General features: G+C 41.6%; 1 protein-coding gene and 1 long non-coding RNA gene across 2 annotated transcripts in view; one reads left to right on the forward strand and one right to left on the reverse strand.

Annotated features, from left to right (window-relative positions):
• Tmem67 (transmembrane protein 67) overlaps positions 1-15649 on the reverse strand; it is a 48627-nt gene extending 32978 nt beyond the window's left edge. Inside the window, exons 1-7 of the mRNA XM_029533409.1 lie at positions 15370-15649; positions 13770-13858; positions 8013-8106; positions 4934-5033; positions 3115-3184; positions 2947-3021; positions 792-854 (exon numbers count right to left, since the gene is read on the reverse strand). Of these exons, the coding sequence (XP_029389269.1) occupies positions 792-854; positions 2947-3021; positions 3115-3184; positions 4934-5033; positions 8013-8106; positions 13770-13858; positions 15370-15601 (723 nt within the window). The 5' untranslated portion in view covers positions 15602-15649. The remainder of the gene's footprint in view (positions 1-791; positions 855-2946; positions 3022-3114; positions 3185-4933; positions 5034-8012; positions 8107-13769; positions 13859-15369) is intronic.
• Positions 15650-16862: 1213 nt separating this feature from the next.
• Positions 16863-17255, forward strand: part of LOC115062960 — a 3575-nt gene continuing 3182 nt past the window's right edge. Inside the window, exon 1 of the long non-coding RNA XR_003842857.1 lies at positions 16863-17188. This is a non-coding gene — a long non-coding RNA (uncharacterized LOC115062960). The remainder of the gene's footprint in view (positions 17189-17255) is intronic.

The raw sequence follows: 17255 nt of genomic DNA on the forward strand, positions 1-17255 counted from the left end.
ACATACCACACACACACACACACACATGCACACACGCACACACTTTCTTTGTTCTTTATTATGATACTTACTGCATACTAACAGCCTGACATTTATTTAGCACAAATGTAGAGGAATGGCAAGTACACTGTGATTACTTATATGAGGGAGTTTTTCTGTCTTCTGCATGTCAAAGCTAAGAATGGGCCTGGCACATACCATGTCACCTTCTTCCTAAAGGACATTCACTTTCTCCAGACAGTAAATTACAACTGTGATAATTTGAATCAGAACCAGTCCCATAGACTCATATGTTTGAATACTAGGGTCCCAGTTGGTGAAACTGGGAAGGATTAGGAAGTGTAGCCATGTTGGAGGAAGTATGTCACCGGGAGTGCCTTGAGGTTTCAAGACTCCCTGCCATTCCCAGTGTTCTCTTCTCTGTCCTTTACTTGTGGATTAAGACGTGCGCTCTCAGCTGTTCCTGTTACCATGCCATGCCAGCATGCACTATCATCCGAAGTGTAAGTCCACGGAAGTGCCTTCTTTTATAAGTTGTCTTGGTCATGGTGCTTTGTCATAACAACTAAGAAGTAACTAGGACAACAATCAAACAACTCTAGAGACAGTCCGTATATGTAAACCGCATAATATCTTATGTATTACATTTCAACCCAAATGGAAAGGCTTTATTCTTCTTATAGAACATACATATAAAGGTATATATCTACTTAGAAAACATTTATTTAAATTAAAAAGAAGACACTACAATTCATCAATGTAAAATAAATTTTAAAAACATTTAAGCTTACCCAGCATGCAGCTGCTGTTGCCTGCAAATACTTGGCAAACCATTCTGAATTTAACGACATGCCCTATAAACAGAAAGATGAAGGCAGGTTTAAATTCAAAGGAAGATTCCTTAACCTTATGTGTTAGTCTGGCTTTGTAAACAACAAAGGACTTGAGAACAACCTTTGGAAGGTCCTAAAATCAGAAAACACCCAACTATCCAAAACCAGCAGGATCCCCGGAATCCCCAGAAGACCAAGGAAGGTATACATGGTTTTTGTTTTATTGAGACAGGCTTCTTGAAGCCCAGACTGGTCGCAAACTCACTCCATAGCCAGTTATGACCTTGAACTCCTGATCCTCCTACCTCCACTTTCAAGTGCTACGACCACAGACGTACGTCATCAGACCTCGACCACAGACGTACGTCATCAGACCTGTTTCACAAGTGATTTCTGAGGGCTAGAGCTCTAACCTCTGGACAAGACATCTTGCTAAAATCTGAGACACTGAGAACACAAGAGTAACAAGAGATTAACAGAGGAGACACAAGCAGATTAGCTAGAGTGTGGCATCACAGCTATCAAGCATGTTTAAGATAAAACCATGAGGTATGGTGTACTGGCTAGTTTTGTGTCAACTTGACACAGGCTGGAGTTATCACAGAGAAAGGAGCTTCAGTTGGGGAAATGCCTCCACGAGATCTAGCTGTAAGGCATTTTCTCAATTAGTGATCAAGGGGGGAGGTCCCCTTGTGGGTGGTGCCATCTCTGGGCTGGTAGTCTTGGGTTCTATAAGAGAGCAGGCTGAGCAAGCCAGGGGAGGTAATCCAGTAAAGAACATCCCTCCATGCCTTCTGCATCAGCTCCTGCTTTCTGACCTGATTGAGTTCCAGTCCTGCATCCTTTGGTGATCAACAGCAGTATGGAAATGTAAGCTTAATAAACCCTTTCCTCCCCAACTTGCTTGTTGGTCATGATGTTTGTCCAGGAATAGAAACCCTGACTAACATATATGGTTTTCCTCTCTTCAATAAGGAAAATTTCCTCTTTTAAGAAAATGAGTAAATGCCAGGCGGTGGTGGCGCACACCTTTAATCCCAGCACTTGGGAGGCAGAGGCTGGTGGATTTCTGAGTTCGAGGCCAGCCTGGTCTACAAAGTGAGTTCCAGGAAAGCCAGGGCTATACAGAGAAACCCTGTCTCGAAAAACCAAAAAAAAAAAAAAAAAAAAAAAAAAAAAAAAAAAAAAAAAAAAAAAAAGAAAATGAGTAAATGTGTAGAATAAGGTTGAAGAAAACACACACACACAGTCACTCGTATACACACACATATTCACACATGCATACATGTTTTCTATGATACAATGTCAATGAATAAATGTGGAAGGTTGTTAAAGGAAAGAGTCACAAAAGGAGGCAAGTTCGTATGTTAAGAGCTAGTGAAGTATAACCTTTGAAATTCTCCTCCCACCATCTGTGGCCATGCCACCCTGACTGCTCCTGATCTCAGAGGGTAAGCAGGGTCGAGCTTGGAGAGTCCTTAGAGGAAATGGAGAGTTCAGGTAAGCATGCTAACTTAATGCTTACAGCTGTTCAAAATGAAGAGTTTCAGTGATGGGACAGGTAGACATACACTGCATGCTCTCTAACATGATGTAATGTACTGAGTTAAGCACACCGATTTTTCTTCCATGGCTTTCAACAAAGCACAATTGAATTAACAAAAGACAGCACAGATGTAGGCTGGGAGTTATCCCACAGGTGGCATGTCTTGGAACCTGACCTGTCAAGTTCACGAAAGACGAGGAAAGACTGAGGACTTGTCTCACATTGGAAAACAATAAGAAGATATAAACTCCAAAAGTCTGGCAATTTCAAGAAAAAGACATGTACGACTTTTTGGAAATTTTATTTCAGTTTTACATATGTGAAAAAGTAAATGCATGTAAATTAAAGGAATGAGCTAAGATATAGAAGAAGTACACTTTTAAAATGTAGTGCCAAGCCAGCCAACTCCAGTTTTTAGCTGTTTGTATTTTACACATAATCTTGAATTACACATAAATCTTCCTCAATTTGTGTGAAATTAATCAAAGGAGGAAATGCAGAGCAACCTTTCTTAAACAAATATGCAACAAAACAAAACAAAAACCCCAAATAAATAACCATACTTACAAGCTCTCCATAACGTGCAGTGGAAATTACACGTTGACGAAAATTCCCTGTGTTGCTGAAACATAATCCACCTGTCTTCACAAATCAATAAGAGAAAGGTATCCAATTATAGAAATGTATCATCTATTGAATTAAAAATATATACTTTATCCACTTGATTGTCCTTACTAAAATGTGAGGCTCTGAACATGAACAGGACCTGCTTGTATTCACAAATGTTGGTTCGCAGCGGACACACCTGGTCAATACAACAAAGATAATTTTTTAAAATGTTAATTAAATTACACTGAACCTTATTTAACTGAGAGCCTGTCTTCCTAAATGACACATTAGAACATATAGTAAGACAGCCAAGCAATTAATTATATAAGTTCAATACATTAGCATGACTTTAAAGAGTTTTACATTTACTGTACACAGATGTGTCTTCATGGACAGCTGTGTGATGCTCCTTGACTCTAATGTCCTTTCTATGTGGACTGGGTGTGCATTAAATCAAGTATACTTATGGGAAAAAAAAGTTTTACATCATTTTTATAAGGCAAGGTATAAATGAAATTGGACCTTTTTCTTAACTACATACATGAAGATGTATAGAATGATACATCTAAATACACTAAACCTCAAATGTTATAAAGTCACTAACCAACAGCAGAGCCCAACAAACTCATATAAACAGTGCTAAATCAGTTTATATAAGAAGGTATCAAATATTCTTCTTCAGTGTCAGCTGAGAACATGAACATGTTAGCAGTTTCACCAAACCTGCAAGAACACGTCACTGTCTTTGTTATTTTCAACTAAGGAATGAGATAGAGTGTTCTGGACTAGTTGGGGATTCAGATGGGCTTCTATGACATAAATTACCTATAACAGTGAGGTTGAGAGGCAGGCTACCACATGACATGGAACTCAGATCAGACTAAGGGAAGAACCAGAGGGGCAAACTGGTAGGTCAACCCAGGGGCAAATTTTGGTTGTTTTATCTCAAGACAATCAGAGTTTGTAAATACTATGTGGCTAACTTTCACAAGGAGATCTGTTATCTTCTACAATAAATTTAGGAAAGAAAGAGAAAAACAGTGCCAAGAGGCAAGTTACCAATGTGTGCTTCCGAAAAACTGAAAAGGCTGGAGTAGGTATAAGTGTTTATACTGGAGGAATGTGTGTGCAAAGGGATGCGCTTATGAATTTGCGTGCATGTGGTAAATGTGTATATAAGAAGAGAACAGAAGCAACATATCTGGGCTATAAATCAGTGTACCTGAGTTATGATAACATTTATTAATATCCCCTTTGTGTTGCTTTGAATGAGAACAGCCTCCATAGGCTGATGCATTTGAATGCTTAGTCATCGGGGGATAGAGCTGTTTGGGAAGGATTAGAAGGTTTAGTCTTGTTGGAGGAGGTGTGTCATGGGGGTGGGCTTTGGGGTTTCAAAAACGCCAGCCGGGCTCAGTCTTTCTCTCTATGTTGCCTGCGTTTCAGGATACAAAGCTCTCAGCTCCTGCTCCTGTTATAAAACGCTAAGCAAACCCCCAATTAAATGCGTTCTTTTATGAGAGTTATATTGGTCATGGTTCCTCTTCATGCCAAAAGATCAGTAACCAAGACATCTTTCCATGTACAATTACAATATAATAAAATGGCTTTAGAATCATACTCTGTACATATACTATAGCTCATGTATGAATTACACAATACCAAAAAGTAGCTGTCTTTTGCTAAGCAGCTAGTAAAGCTTTGCAAATTTAAAGACAGAGACGCTTATGAAAGCTATGAAATGGAAAGTATACTTGGTCTAAATACTGGAGAGTCTGACTGCCCACCACCAAACTATTAGAAAACTAATTCAAGACTTGAGCCCACGTTCTCATGGATTCTGAATCTCAGCCCCTTCAATGACTACCCATATTCTTTCTTGGGATACACAGATGGTATATAAAAGTAGGACATCAATGAATTCAGTTTTCAGCACACTACTCACCTGGTTCCTAAAGCACTGGCTTTTGTAAATGAGTTTTCACTTTCATCACAAAGCTCACAAGTCGCTTGGGCTAACAAAGACCCACTAACATTTCTTTCCACTGTGCAAGATATAAAGCAGTGAGTGTTGTATTATATACTCTGAAATATTCACATGTCCCTGTAATTATCAGTGGAATAATAATTCTCAAAGCAGTATCATTTGCTTGAAGGCATGCCAAGCATATATACAATAAAATATACCAAAAAAAAAAAAAAACCCTTCTCCATTACAACTGAAAACACATAGAACTAGTTTTCTAAGTGATTATAACAGCAAATCAACATTTTCCCTAAGCCAAATTTCTCAACATCTTTCCTTACATACTGGGATGAGGAGACATATTGTCTTCATAGATTTCTGGCAGGTTGTCAAAAATGTGAGGACTTCTAATAGCCTCCAAATCCATATTCCCCACACAACACTAAATTTTATTTTTAGACATAAAACCTATAGACGTACATGTACCAATACATAACATTCATTGAAGTATAGAACAGAACAGAAATATCCAAAGCAGCAGAATGGTGAGACACTATGAGTATTTGTTTTCAAGTTATAATAGGTTTTGTCTCTGATTCTTATGACTTTTAATATATTCAAAATGATATGCCACAGGCAGGGTGTCATATGCCCATCTAACATCCTAGCACATGGGAGGTGGAGGCAGGGGGATTAGGAGTTCAAGTTCATCCCTGACTATACAGTGAGTCTTAAGCCAGTCTGCTCTACATGAGACCCTGCCTCAAAACAAACAAGATACTATGCATTGTATGGGCAGAGAGGGGGGAGGGACTACAAGGGTACAAGACAGATCAAAGAAGGTGGAGGTTGAGTATAATTAGAATATGTTATATCCATGTACAAAACTGACAATCAACAAATGTAAGGGGTAAAAAGTAAAAATATTACATATCTTAGTTAATAATTTGTAGGATGATCCTTACATTTGAAGAACTAGGACCTCTAACCCTTGTCCACATTATGAAATTTTCTTTAGTTTGCAGTTTGGTTTTAGGTACTTCTGTGTGTGTATGTGGGGAGATGTGACTGTGTGTGTATTGGTGTGCACGGATCAAATAGGTGTCTTCCTGCATAATGTTCTACCTTACTGTTTAAGACAAAGTCTCTTGGCAAATTGCACGCATGTGCACACATGCCACCCACTCCTGGTGCTGGTATTATACATGTGTGCACACTTGACTTTCACATGGGTTCTGGGGACCCAAACTCAGGTCCACATGTTTGGCTACAAGTACTTAATCCACTTATCCAGCCACCTCTTCTGACCTTTGCTTTGGTATTTTTATCTTTATGGCACTTAACAATTTTTATGCAAATTTATCAATCTTTTCTTCTGAGGCTTTAGGGTTGTTGTTTTTCTATACTTAGAAAACTTACAAAGAATGTAAGTTTGTCTTTATTTTAAAACTTTTTATGCTTTACAGTAAATATTTAACTAGTGATTTAGTTGGACTTTAAGGACGAAGGAAGAAGCCTGATTGATTCATTGCTGTCTTAGCGCCAGCTAGCAGTCAGTCTCACCCTCACTGATGGAAATGCCAGGTTTTCACTCCAAATTGCCACACTGATTGGACTCATTTTGATTGTCCTGAGTTCCACAAATGGCTGCTGTTGAAAGCATAAAATACACATGATATCTGACAGTACAGTTTCCTCTTTCAGAATTTTCAATGTATTTTGTGGTACAAACTTGAGAATTTGAGAATTTGTGTGTGTGTGTGTGTGTGTGTGTGTGTGTGTATGTGTGTAATAAACGCTGGTTGAATTTATCATTAATACCATTCCTTAATATACAGTTAGGCAGGACAGCTGACAGTTTTTATAATATTTAATCATCTTAACCTAATATGAAGAATATATTTTCATTATGAAAGTTTGCTTTTGGCAGTCCCTCCGAAGCTGCCATGATGATCATGTGACCAGCAGACTTCCTTTTATCTTTGGTTGTTGTTGTTGTTGTTACTGTTGTCCTCGTCATTGTCATCGTTGTCTCTTCTTCAGCTGTAGGCTGCAGCAGCTGACCGAAGCTCACCTGCCCCGGGCACCAGCTGAGATTTACAACTTGCTGGCTCTGGGGGGGGGGGGGGGTTCTCTTAAACTCTAATAATAAAATTGCTCTTAGCTTTAAAAAGAAAAGTCTCCCTTAGGGACCATGTAGACACACCTTTAATTCATGTACCGCGTGCATCTCCTCTAAAGTGCTGTTGTACTGCTCCTTATTCGCTTATATCGCATTTTCTTCTTCTTATTATTTTTTAAGATTTATTTATTTATTATATGTAAGTACACTGTAGCTGTCTTCAGACACTCCAGAAGAGGGCGTCAGATCTTGTTATGGATGGTTATGAGCCACCATGTGGTTGCTGGGATTTGAACTCTGGACCTTCGGAAGAGCAGTCGGGTGCTCTTACCCACTGAGCCATCTCACCAGCCCAATATCGCATTTTCTTGACTTGATCTTTACATAGAATATATCTTTTGCATATTAATTTTGCCACTTGAGAAACTGTATTTTATAGGAATTTTTAATGATTTCCTTGGGTTTTCCAAACATACAGTGACTTTAACTTGAAGTAATGACTTTTTAGAAAGCTTTCTTTCAGAGGAATACTTTCAGCTCTTACCTGAGTATAACAGTTTCTATCCTTTTCCCAGTATTGACATTAACAGACACGCTAATTCATGTTCTTGAAATGGGAAGAATTTTTTTTTTTTTTTTTGAGACAGGGTTTCTCTGTATGGCCCTGGCTGTCCTGGAACTCACTTTGTAGACCAGGCTGGCCTCGAACTCAGAAATCCGCCTGCCTCTGCCTCCCAAGTGCTGGGATTAAAGGTATGTGCCACCACCGCCCAGCTGGGAAGAATTCTTAAAATTTCTCTGTGTCTGCTGTGTTAAGCATCATGAAATTTTGCACTACAACATTTTTTTATACAACTACAAAGCCATTTAAATTAATATCCTTTATAAAATAAACAAAAAAATCCATCACCATTATTTTATAAATATTATTCTTACCTAATATATGGCCAGTGGGACAGTGGCACTTCCCCTCAGCAGTTAAGCCACTAGGGCAAGAAATGCAGTCCCAGCCATCTTTAGTAACGCCTTTCTAAAATTGAAAAAAAAAAAATAAAAGATTTTTCATTTTAATTGATTTTATTCTCAGTTGATCATATAAATTCAAAATTAATTTTTACCTTTATACTTATTACAAGCATAAAATACAACAAAACTGAACATAATTTAATAAATAAGAACCCTGTTATGCTTTCTCTTACTGATTCCAAAGTACTCTAATTTTTTTAAAATTGAAGCTTATTGGCTTTTAAATTTTAAGTTATGATTCCAAATGGGTTTATGACATGCCAACTATCTAGTTATTAATTTGACTGAAGAAACCAGTAGAATACTGATCTAGTCACTTAGTAAAGTATAAGAACAAAGATTTTAATAAGGCTTGGAATTATGACCTCATATCACATGGTTTAGGAAAAGGCTGGAATAAGTTAAGAAGTTAGACAGGTGCTGAGGAGAAAAGACAGGAATAGGTGACCAGAAGGTTATCTTCCTTGGTTTGAATATAAGAAGTCCAGCTTTGACTAGAGGTACATTCTTGTGGATGAAAGCAGGGAGGTGTAGCTGTAATACCTTATTAACAAGCATTGCTTTCAAATCCAATCTTTTGTAAACAACCAGAAAGCCCACAGATAAATTCTGAGTTCTGGCCATCAAAGCAACCATGGCAAGCAGTGCTACTGGTGGTGACTGACAGCAACAGAGAAGGCAAAAACAAACCCAATGAGCCCAGAACATAGAAAGCTCACACACTCAAACCCAATGAACACAGAAAGCTCACATACTCAAACCCAATGAACACAGAAAGCTCACACACTCAAAGAACAATAGTCAGAAACAGAATATGGATGGGGTGGCCACCACACCATTCATATAGCCAATTGAGCCTGACTGGTTTGCATCTTGGCTCCAGTGTTTACAAATCTTATGTATACACAGACCCACCTGCACCCAGACAGCAGACAGATAAAACGTTCCAAACCAGAATTGGGTGGGAGGGCTCTGTCTGGCCTTTTGCCCTGCATGGGAGTGAAAGGGTTTTGTAACTGGATGAGAGGGAATGGTGCTTGGCTATGGAGGAGTTTGGGTGCCCCATACCCTGGGGCCCACCTGGGAAGCTGATAATGGAAAGGGTATGTCAAACTGTGTGGTTTGGAGGAGAAGGAGGGGGACACAGCTAGTGAACATGCCATCAAGAGGATGGGGGAAGCAAAAGAAATACAGGCTCCTACTTTAGCTGTGATGTCCCTTCCCAGTAAGGGGACAGGACTGGTTAGTACCACTTGGGAAGGGTAGGTAAAGGGAATACCCCTACAAATACAGCTAAGTGGTGGGGTTTGGTGAGGCTGGTAAGGCGGTTCCTCTACTCAGATAACAGAGGAACAAGGAGGATAGATGGGTTCTTAACTCTTATCATTACTGAGAAGCGGCCCTGGTGTCTAGAAGGAAGCAGATGGATTACCCGCATATTATGACTACCTGAGGTTCCTGTTGGACATGGCTGTGGTCAGGCCAAGGAAGCCAGGGTCCCCTTGGTCATCCATGGCCAGATCTAGGTGGTCAGCTAGAGGGTGATTTGGGCTTGATGTCCTCACACGGCAAAGGACATAAGGACAATCAGCAGCCCAATGTCCCTCTTGATGGCACTGGGGGCATGACTGGAATGGTTTGTGAGAGTTTAGACAGACTGGGCCCAGTGACCCTCCTAACAGTACTTGACACAGGGACCGGGAGGCTCTTGGGCTTTGGGAGGCTGTGCAGCAGCTATGGCTGTGCAGCAGCTATGGCTGGCTGATCTGCCTGAGTCAGCATCAGTCATTTTTGTTTCCAGGCTTTTTCATCTCTCCCATGGTACACCTTAAAGGCCATGGCTAAGACTTCTCTGTGGCATCAGGAGTCCTTTCTATAGACAGTTAAGTGCGGCCCTAATATCAGGGAAATTATGGGAGAGGTAGGTGATGAGGAGTTGGTTTCCATCTGAGGACTCAGGATCCAGATCAGCATACTGTAAGAGGGTCTTTGTAAGGCAGTCTAGGAGTAGAGGTGGATTTTCTGGATGCCATCTTGGATTTTTTTCATAATTTATCTCTTTAAGGGTGGCCTTGTGGAGACAAGTCAGGAGGCAAGTTACACATTTATCCATAGCAATGATGCCCTGTGGGCATGATAATTCCATTCAGGGTCTTGGTCAGGGACTATCTCAGCCCTGACTGGGTGGGAAATATTAGTTTGATAGATTTCTTCTGTATGTGCCTTAGCCTGGTCCCAGACTTGCTTGCACTCCTCGGGGAGAATATTGTTGGTGAGAATCATATAAAGGTCACGGAAGGCAAGGTTGTAAGATTGGGTGATATACTGGAAATCTTTAACAAAGGTGGAAGAATTAAGAATGTACGATCCCAATCTCTTTTTGAGAGAGTTCACTTAATGAGAAGGGGATGTGTTCCCTGACCCAGCTGTTCACCCCAGCCACCTCCCAGAGAGGAAGAACCCTACAGGTTTAGGGTGGGTAGGGGGAGGTAAAGAGAGTCGAATGGAAGAGTGGGGGAAGTGGGTGCCTGAGAGGGTTGATTTGGACAGCCTGTGACTGTGGAGAGAGAAAGGGAGACTGAAGAGGGAAAAGAAGGAGTTGTGGGTTGAGGCTCATTAGCATGATCAGAAATAGTGGAGGGATCATCTTGCTTGGGCTTTCTTGATAGGAGGAGTTGTTTTTCCTTTGTTTTGTCATGTGGTCACTTTTAAACAAGATGGGAGTGAGGTCACATAGCAAAGTCCATCTTTTCTAACCCTAGAAAGGCGGTTGTCAGCCTTCATCCAGATGAGGGGACAGCAGCTAAGATGGCAGCAAGCCACATGCTTTCTCTAAGATTACCTGTGTACAAATTTTAACTCTCAACCTGGGAGTCACCAGCTTTAGGTTGACCTGCTTGTTACAGATTTTTGTAAGTTTTTAAATCATATCCATTATGCTTACAAAAGTTTTAGAGATAAACCCACACCAAAAGAGTATGAGATTAGTAGCAATCCTCCCTACTGGGAATAGTCTGTCCCGTCATCTTGTTTTGTTCTCCTTTCTCTGACACATAGGCAGCTGGCTCACCTGATCTGAGATGGAAATTTTGGAGGAAACCTTTAAACAAGTACAGGTGGGTCTAGAGGAGGGGAGTCACACCCTACCAGAGCCTGCTTTTAATTGAAGTTGGGCAGCACAAAACAACAGTCTAATATCATGCATACCTAAAACATGCCAGAATCCCGCCAATACTGAATCCAGTAAGCTGAGAATAAACAAGCCTTAGAGATGGGAAAATTCTGAGCCCTGGTTATAGACAGAGGCTATTGCAGGAGGGGGTTGAGAGACACAGTCAACAAAGTGTGTGTACACTGGCCTACTTCTTTGCTTTCCCCCTGTCCTGGAAGGTCAGGCTCCTGGCTCCCACTTTGCAACAACTTACAGATTAATGATAATTTAGGACATTTACACTGTGTATATTAGTGAGACCAGACAAAAACAAACGGCTTGAAAATGAGAAAAGAGAAATAGGGAAAGGGGAATCTCATTTTTACTTCCTCTATCACTTTCAGTATTTGTAAAGGCCCTGAATAATATTAGAATCTGACTAAGGGATATTGAGGCCAAATTTGATTGCAAAAATGATCAATTTTAGGGGCCTTTAAGTCTGGTGTCAGGTGGACATGCTGAAGGTTTTCCAATAGGCAACCCAAGTGGTAATGACAGGGCATGGAAGATACTGTTCCCATGGATGAGAAGCAGGGGAGGAAAAATGTCACTGCAACTTTTAGTTACAGGTGTCCCCAGCACTAAAGGAGGACAAGCCATTCACTGGGTTGTCACTGTACTCAGTGGGGATCAGGGCCTTTGGCTGGCTAAGCTGGAGGAGAGACTCAAGGCCTGAGAACAGAGGTGCTTTCATAGAGGCCAGAAAGCAAGAACAAAAACCAGCTCTAGAAGAAGGGTTAGAAAACAGAGTCACAAAAGCCATGAGGCCCTAGGGAAGCTGTGGGATTACAGGCAGCTCCAAAGGGAAGGTGGGAGAAGAGGGCAGGAGGGGGCACAACAGCAGGATGGGCACAGATGAAGAGGACAGACATAGCCTTAAAGACTGTGGCTGTGGGGTACATTTTATCCAAAACTATCAGAGGGATGCTGGACACTCAAGGGTAATGTCCTTAGATCTGGGGAAACGTTTACACCAACCGAAGGGGAACTGGGTGGTAGGTAAGGAGCTGAGCCATTAGTGAGCTGGAAGGTGAGCCTGTTGTGGGTAGACTGGAGAAGAGGGATATGGTCCCAGTGAAGCTCTGCCCTGGGGGGAGGGGGGATAGGCAGGAGGAGAACTTATCCAGTCTCAGGACCACTGTAAGCGTTAGAGCTCTTAAAGGAAAAGTATCCTGACAGTTTGGAGCCAAGGAATACCACAAAGTCACACGGCACCACACAACACATCTCACACAAGAGATTTATTGAGAGGGAAAACCCCAGGAGGGCAGCTGCCTCTGCTTGAATGAGAAGCTTCAAAGAACTGAGCGGAAGACAGGGTTTAGATAACATTTCTTGGGAGCAGGGTGAAAATTTCCAGGGTTGGGACTGGTGGGATTTCAAGCACTGAGCTTGGGCTTTTTTTCTCTTTAGAGTGGGGTTGGGTCCCGTTGTTAGGGCAGTTAGTGTGTTCTGTGGATAGGACCTGGCAATTTGACGTCCTCAGGGGAGGGGCCTGGCCACTCATGTGCTTATAGTTATAACTGAAGTCAGTAGATACTAACGCTAAAACTGACACAATTAGACTTTGTTGAAGAGACTGGATTTATTAATGTTTTTATATTTGGCATGCTTCCATAACACTAAAAACCTACAATAGCTTTAACAAACTTTTAGACTTTAAGTCAACTTACCCCTGGAACTGTATTCTATCCATACCTCTTCATTACCAATCACTTAGCTACAACTAGTGCTTCCAAAACATGAACTAAATATAAATATAGCAATCAGATCTACAGGATGAATAGTTCAGAGGATGACCACTAATGATAATAGATTCTTAGATTTAATTTTCTAATAGAATAAGAAACAACACTACAATAGAACTCAGAACTGTTATACACTCCTAATTAGCTTAAATGATTAGAAAACATATTTCTATTAATTGGTAATTAGCCCATAAAACGAGCCCACTAGTTGAATTTTCCTGAACCAATATGTAATGAGGAGACTAACCAGGCTTCAAATGATTACATTTCTATTGATGCAACTGGCAATGCATCAACTTGCTATACCTCATGTAGCATTATGAGTATCAATCATCATGTAAGACGATCAACACAGTACATCTAAGACGGTGAATGCCATCTACAGCAAAGAGATTTCACCCTGAATGGCTCTCCATAGGCAATACTCACCTTCTCTTTATACCCTAGTTACTCTGTGAGGCAAATAGAAATATTTTTTCACAGCTTTGTACTTGGGATATCTGACTCAACCACTTTCATAACAAAATGAATTTATCTTTTTTTCCCCAAAGTTTTCTTCTTTGCTTTATTGATCTCTCAAAATGTACATTAATAAAGTTAGCTTAATAAGTTTAAAGTATATGAATAAATGGGAAATTATACTGAAGTTTAAGAGATAGATATTTATGACTTTTTCTCAAAAGTTATTTTAAAATAAATTATTCATACCATGTTTTCTGGACACTTTTTACAAATAATGGAAGGTCCTCCGTTATTTGAGATCATATGATATCCTGGTAGACAAACACAAGAAGTTCCTGAAAAGAAAAAACAAACAAACAAACAAACAAAAAACCAAGCTGATATTGTCCTTAGTAAACAAAACTCCAAGACAGAAACTTAACAGTTTTTAGGATTTTGAAGCTTGGTGTGGTGGTGTATGCCTGTAACTGTAGGAAGTTCAGGCAGGACTTCAAGGGTATTCTCGCCTACAGTCAGTGCAAGGCCAGACTGGGCATTATATGAGAGACCACAGGTGTCTTTGTCTGTCTGTCTGTCTGTGCATGTATATGTGTCTATGGGTCTGCACGTGTACATGCAAACACTGAGTGGGTCAATGAACTCTATACTTCGGCTTCTTGTTTAGTAAAATGGAGAAAAAAACAGGACCTACCTAATAGGGTCAAAGTTTAGAAATATGTCTGGCATTATGTTGCTACTTTTTAAACTGCAATTATTATTAAACTATGAAAACTACTTACCTGCTCTAGGAATTACATTTCCACATCACTAAACCATATGTATGTGTGTTTAGTGAGTTTTAATTTTGTTAATATCTTATTGGAAAATTGCTTTCATTCAAATATATCATGGCTACTCTTTGTCTAGAAAGAAAATAAATGTTGTTTGTAATTACAATTAAACTCAGCTAGTTAAGGAAAGAATTCTCTAAGGACTCCCAGCACCTGTAGGAGTCTATGTACAACACACATGTCTTCATTCATAGTCATGAAAGCAATACAAAGCAGAACACGTTTGCTCTTCACACTCCCTCTTCTGACACAGTGATCCACACTGCTTAGTACCTTAAGTGAGGCTATACCAGGCCTAAAGCAGGCGAGTTAACCAATCTGAGATTCACCACATTTTAGACTTTTGTAAATAGAAAAAGACTTATTCTGAGTAGTTAAGTGAGAACTAGACCAATTGATGCAATTAAGTCTAAAAAGACAATGAGAGCAAGCAGTAATAATCAACAATAAAAGGGACAGGTCCTAAGGAAATCTGTAACCACAGATGCAAAGCCACGTGCTGGGAATACATAGGTAGAAAGTGAGGGAAGAGACAGGAGTTCTCTTAGTTTATGTCACACGGATGTCACAACATCTCGGTTTCAGTTTCCTCTGCTTACAAAATCTGATCATAGTCACGGTTGCAAACAGCTTGAAATATCTTGAATTTGGAAGTAGAATTATCGGTCACAGGAGTTCACTAATTCACATTTCCCCCCTTGCTTTCCTGTCAGGGTATCTCACTAGACGCCTCGGGTTATTTCTTTTCTATTTCTATTCTACTTCTCTTAGGAGGATTTCAGGTGCCACCCTAAGGATTCACTGCCAGGGACTGACCCCTGGAAATGAGGTCCGGGAGGAGGAGGAGGGTGGTGGGGCCAGTGTGACTGATCTCAGTGTGTCAACTGAATCCTCCCAGGAAACCCTTCCTTAGTCTTGGTAGCTGTGCATTTCCTAAAACATTCTTCAAACAAGATATCTGGCTGTCAGGAGTGCTTTATTTTGGTCAGAGTCCATCCACCCCTAAACCGCCTCACCTAGTGCATCCCGCCTCTGGTTGGCGCCACAGGGGACACAGGAGAGCGCCGAGATGTCGAAGTACTGGTTGAAGTCGCAGGTCTCCGGCCGCCGGAGAGGGAAGGAGAAGATTTGGGCCCATGAGACTTCGCACAGAAGTAAGAGAAGGTACGTGGTGCCAGTCCAGGATGAAGAACAAGATCTGACCGCCATGGCCGCCACAGGCCGCCTACGCGACACCATGGTACCCATAGCCTCTGTACGCAGTCCCTGCTCCCCAGCAGCCTCCTCGGTGAGTCCGCTGAGCTGATTGGACAACGGGGTTCAGAAAAAAAAAAAAAAAAAAAAAAAAAAACTCAACCTTGCGGCGTCTGGTTGCTAGGTTACCACGCACGCGGCAAACAATGGATCAGACATACACTAAATAAATTAGAGGCGGATATTTAAAATGTATTTCAAACTGTGGGACGCAGTCAATTTAGCGTGTCAGGAAATAATACTACAGCAATGGAAAATATCTGGTCATAGCCCTTAAAAGTGTTTCATGAAGGTGGCAACGACACCTGAGAGTTTACCTAGGGAATATAATTTTCAAAACAAAGGAGGTGCGGTACGCTTTTATATTACTTATATCCCACTGAGGATGGGGATTGTTTCAGGTCCTGAGTTTGAGTTTTAGCAAAGCAGAGAAAAACCCTAATTGATTTTATATGTACTACCGAAATACCTTTATGGCAAAAGCCTAGGAGAAACACTTGCGTACTAAATCTTGATTTCATACTTTCTCTGTTTTGTGCATAAAGCACCCTACATATACACCTCATCTCACTTGGTTTGAGGAACAGATTAGGATATACATGAATGTTGTCTATTGAAGTACACAGCCTTGCAGACTGTTAGCACAACTATATGTTAGCCTAATAAAAGCCTTATTCTCCCTTTCTCCCCTGTCCCTGATTCTCCTCCCTCTCCCAGAGGATAACTCTATTTCCCCTCCCAATACACCTCCCACGGGAGAACTGCCACATAGTGTGATTTGTTGGGAATTGTCACATAGAGCTAACAGCGCAGTAATCAAAGGCTGAAGGACTGCTTTCTGTAATACACACTTTGGGGAAGGCAGCCTGCGGTCCTGTTGTAAATACAGCTGGCTTTTATCAGTCTATGCAACTGCCTTGTTTTTCTCCTGTCTAAGAGAAACCGCAGAAGGAGAGGATGAAAAACTGCAGCTTTCCACTTTCAAAGCGTTTCCTTCTGATGAAAAGAAAAGAAGAAAGCTTGGTTTGTGTATCTCTGCTATTGGAAGTTTTCAGGGGTGGGTCCTGGCTCAAGGGTGGCGAAGGAATAGAGCATGCGCAAAACCATAAGACACTACAGGACCAGCCTTCCTCACTTGCAACGGCCAATCACTGTAAGCGACGCTTTGCGTCGGCGAACGCGCGTTCTGAATGCCCAGGGTGGCGGGTTGGGCCTGGACTGCGCATGCGCAGACAAACGGTGCGTCAGNTTGTCCCCACCGGCGGGGAGTGTGGTCTCCCGTTTTCTTCCGGCCGTGTTGGGGCCTGGTGGGCCGTGTGGAGGCTGCTGCGGGGAGGAGCGTCCGCTCCCCGTTTGTGTGGTGTGTGGTCACTGCCCAGGGCGAAGCACTTCTCAGGATGCCGGGCAGGGGGGAAGGGAGAGGGCGAGAGCCGGAAGCTCGGCCATGCTGGGCGGGGGGCGAGCGCGGCTTGTGCGGTTAGGGCCGCGCCGCTGACCCCCGACTTCCTCCTGTCAGCCTCCGTGTGGCGGCCTGTGAACTTCCTGGGATCTCGACAGCGAGAATCGCGGAGCAGCGCCTAGGTATTTCTTTTCTTTGCCATGTCCACGTTGGTGGCGGCGCGGGAAAGCCCGGCAGGCCGGTTTTCTC

The sequence above is a fragment of the Mus pahari genome, chromosome 22, assembly GCF_900095145.1.
Source record: "Mus pahari chromosome 22, PAHARI_EIJ_v1.1, whole genome shotgun sequence".
Lineage (NCBI taxonomy): Eukaryota > Metazoa > Chordata > Mammalia > Rodentia > Muridae > Mus > Mus pahari.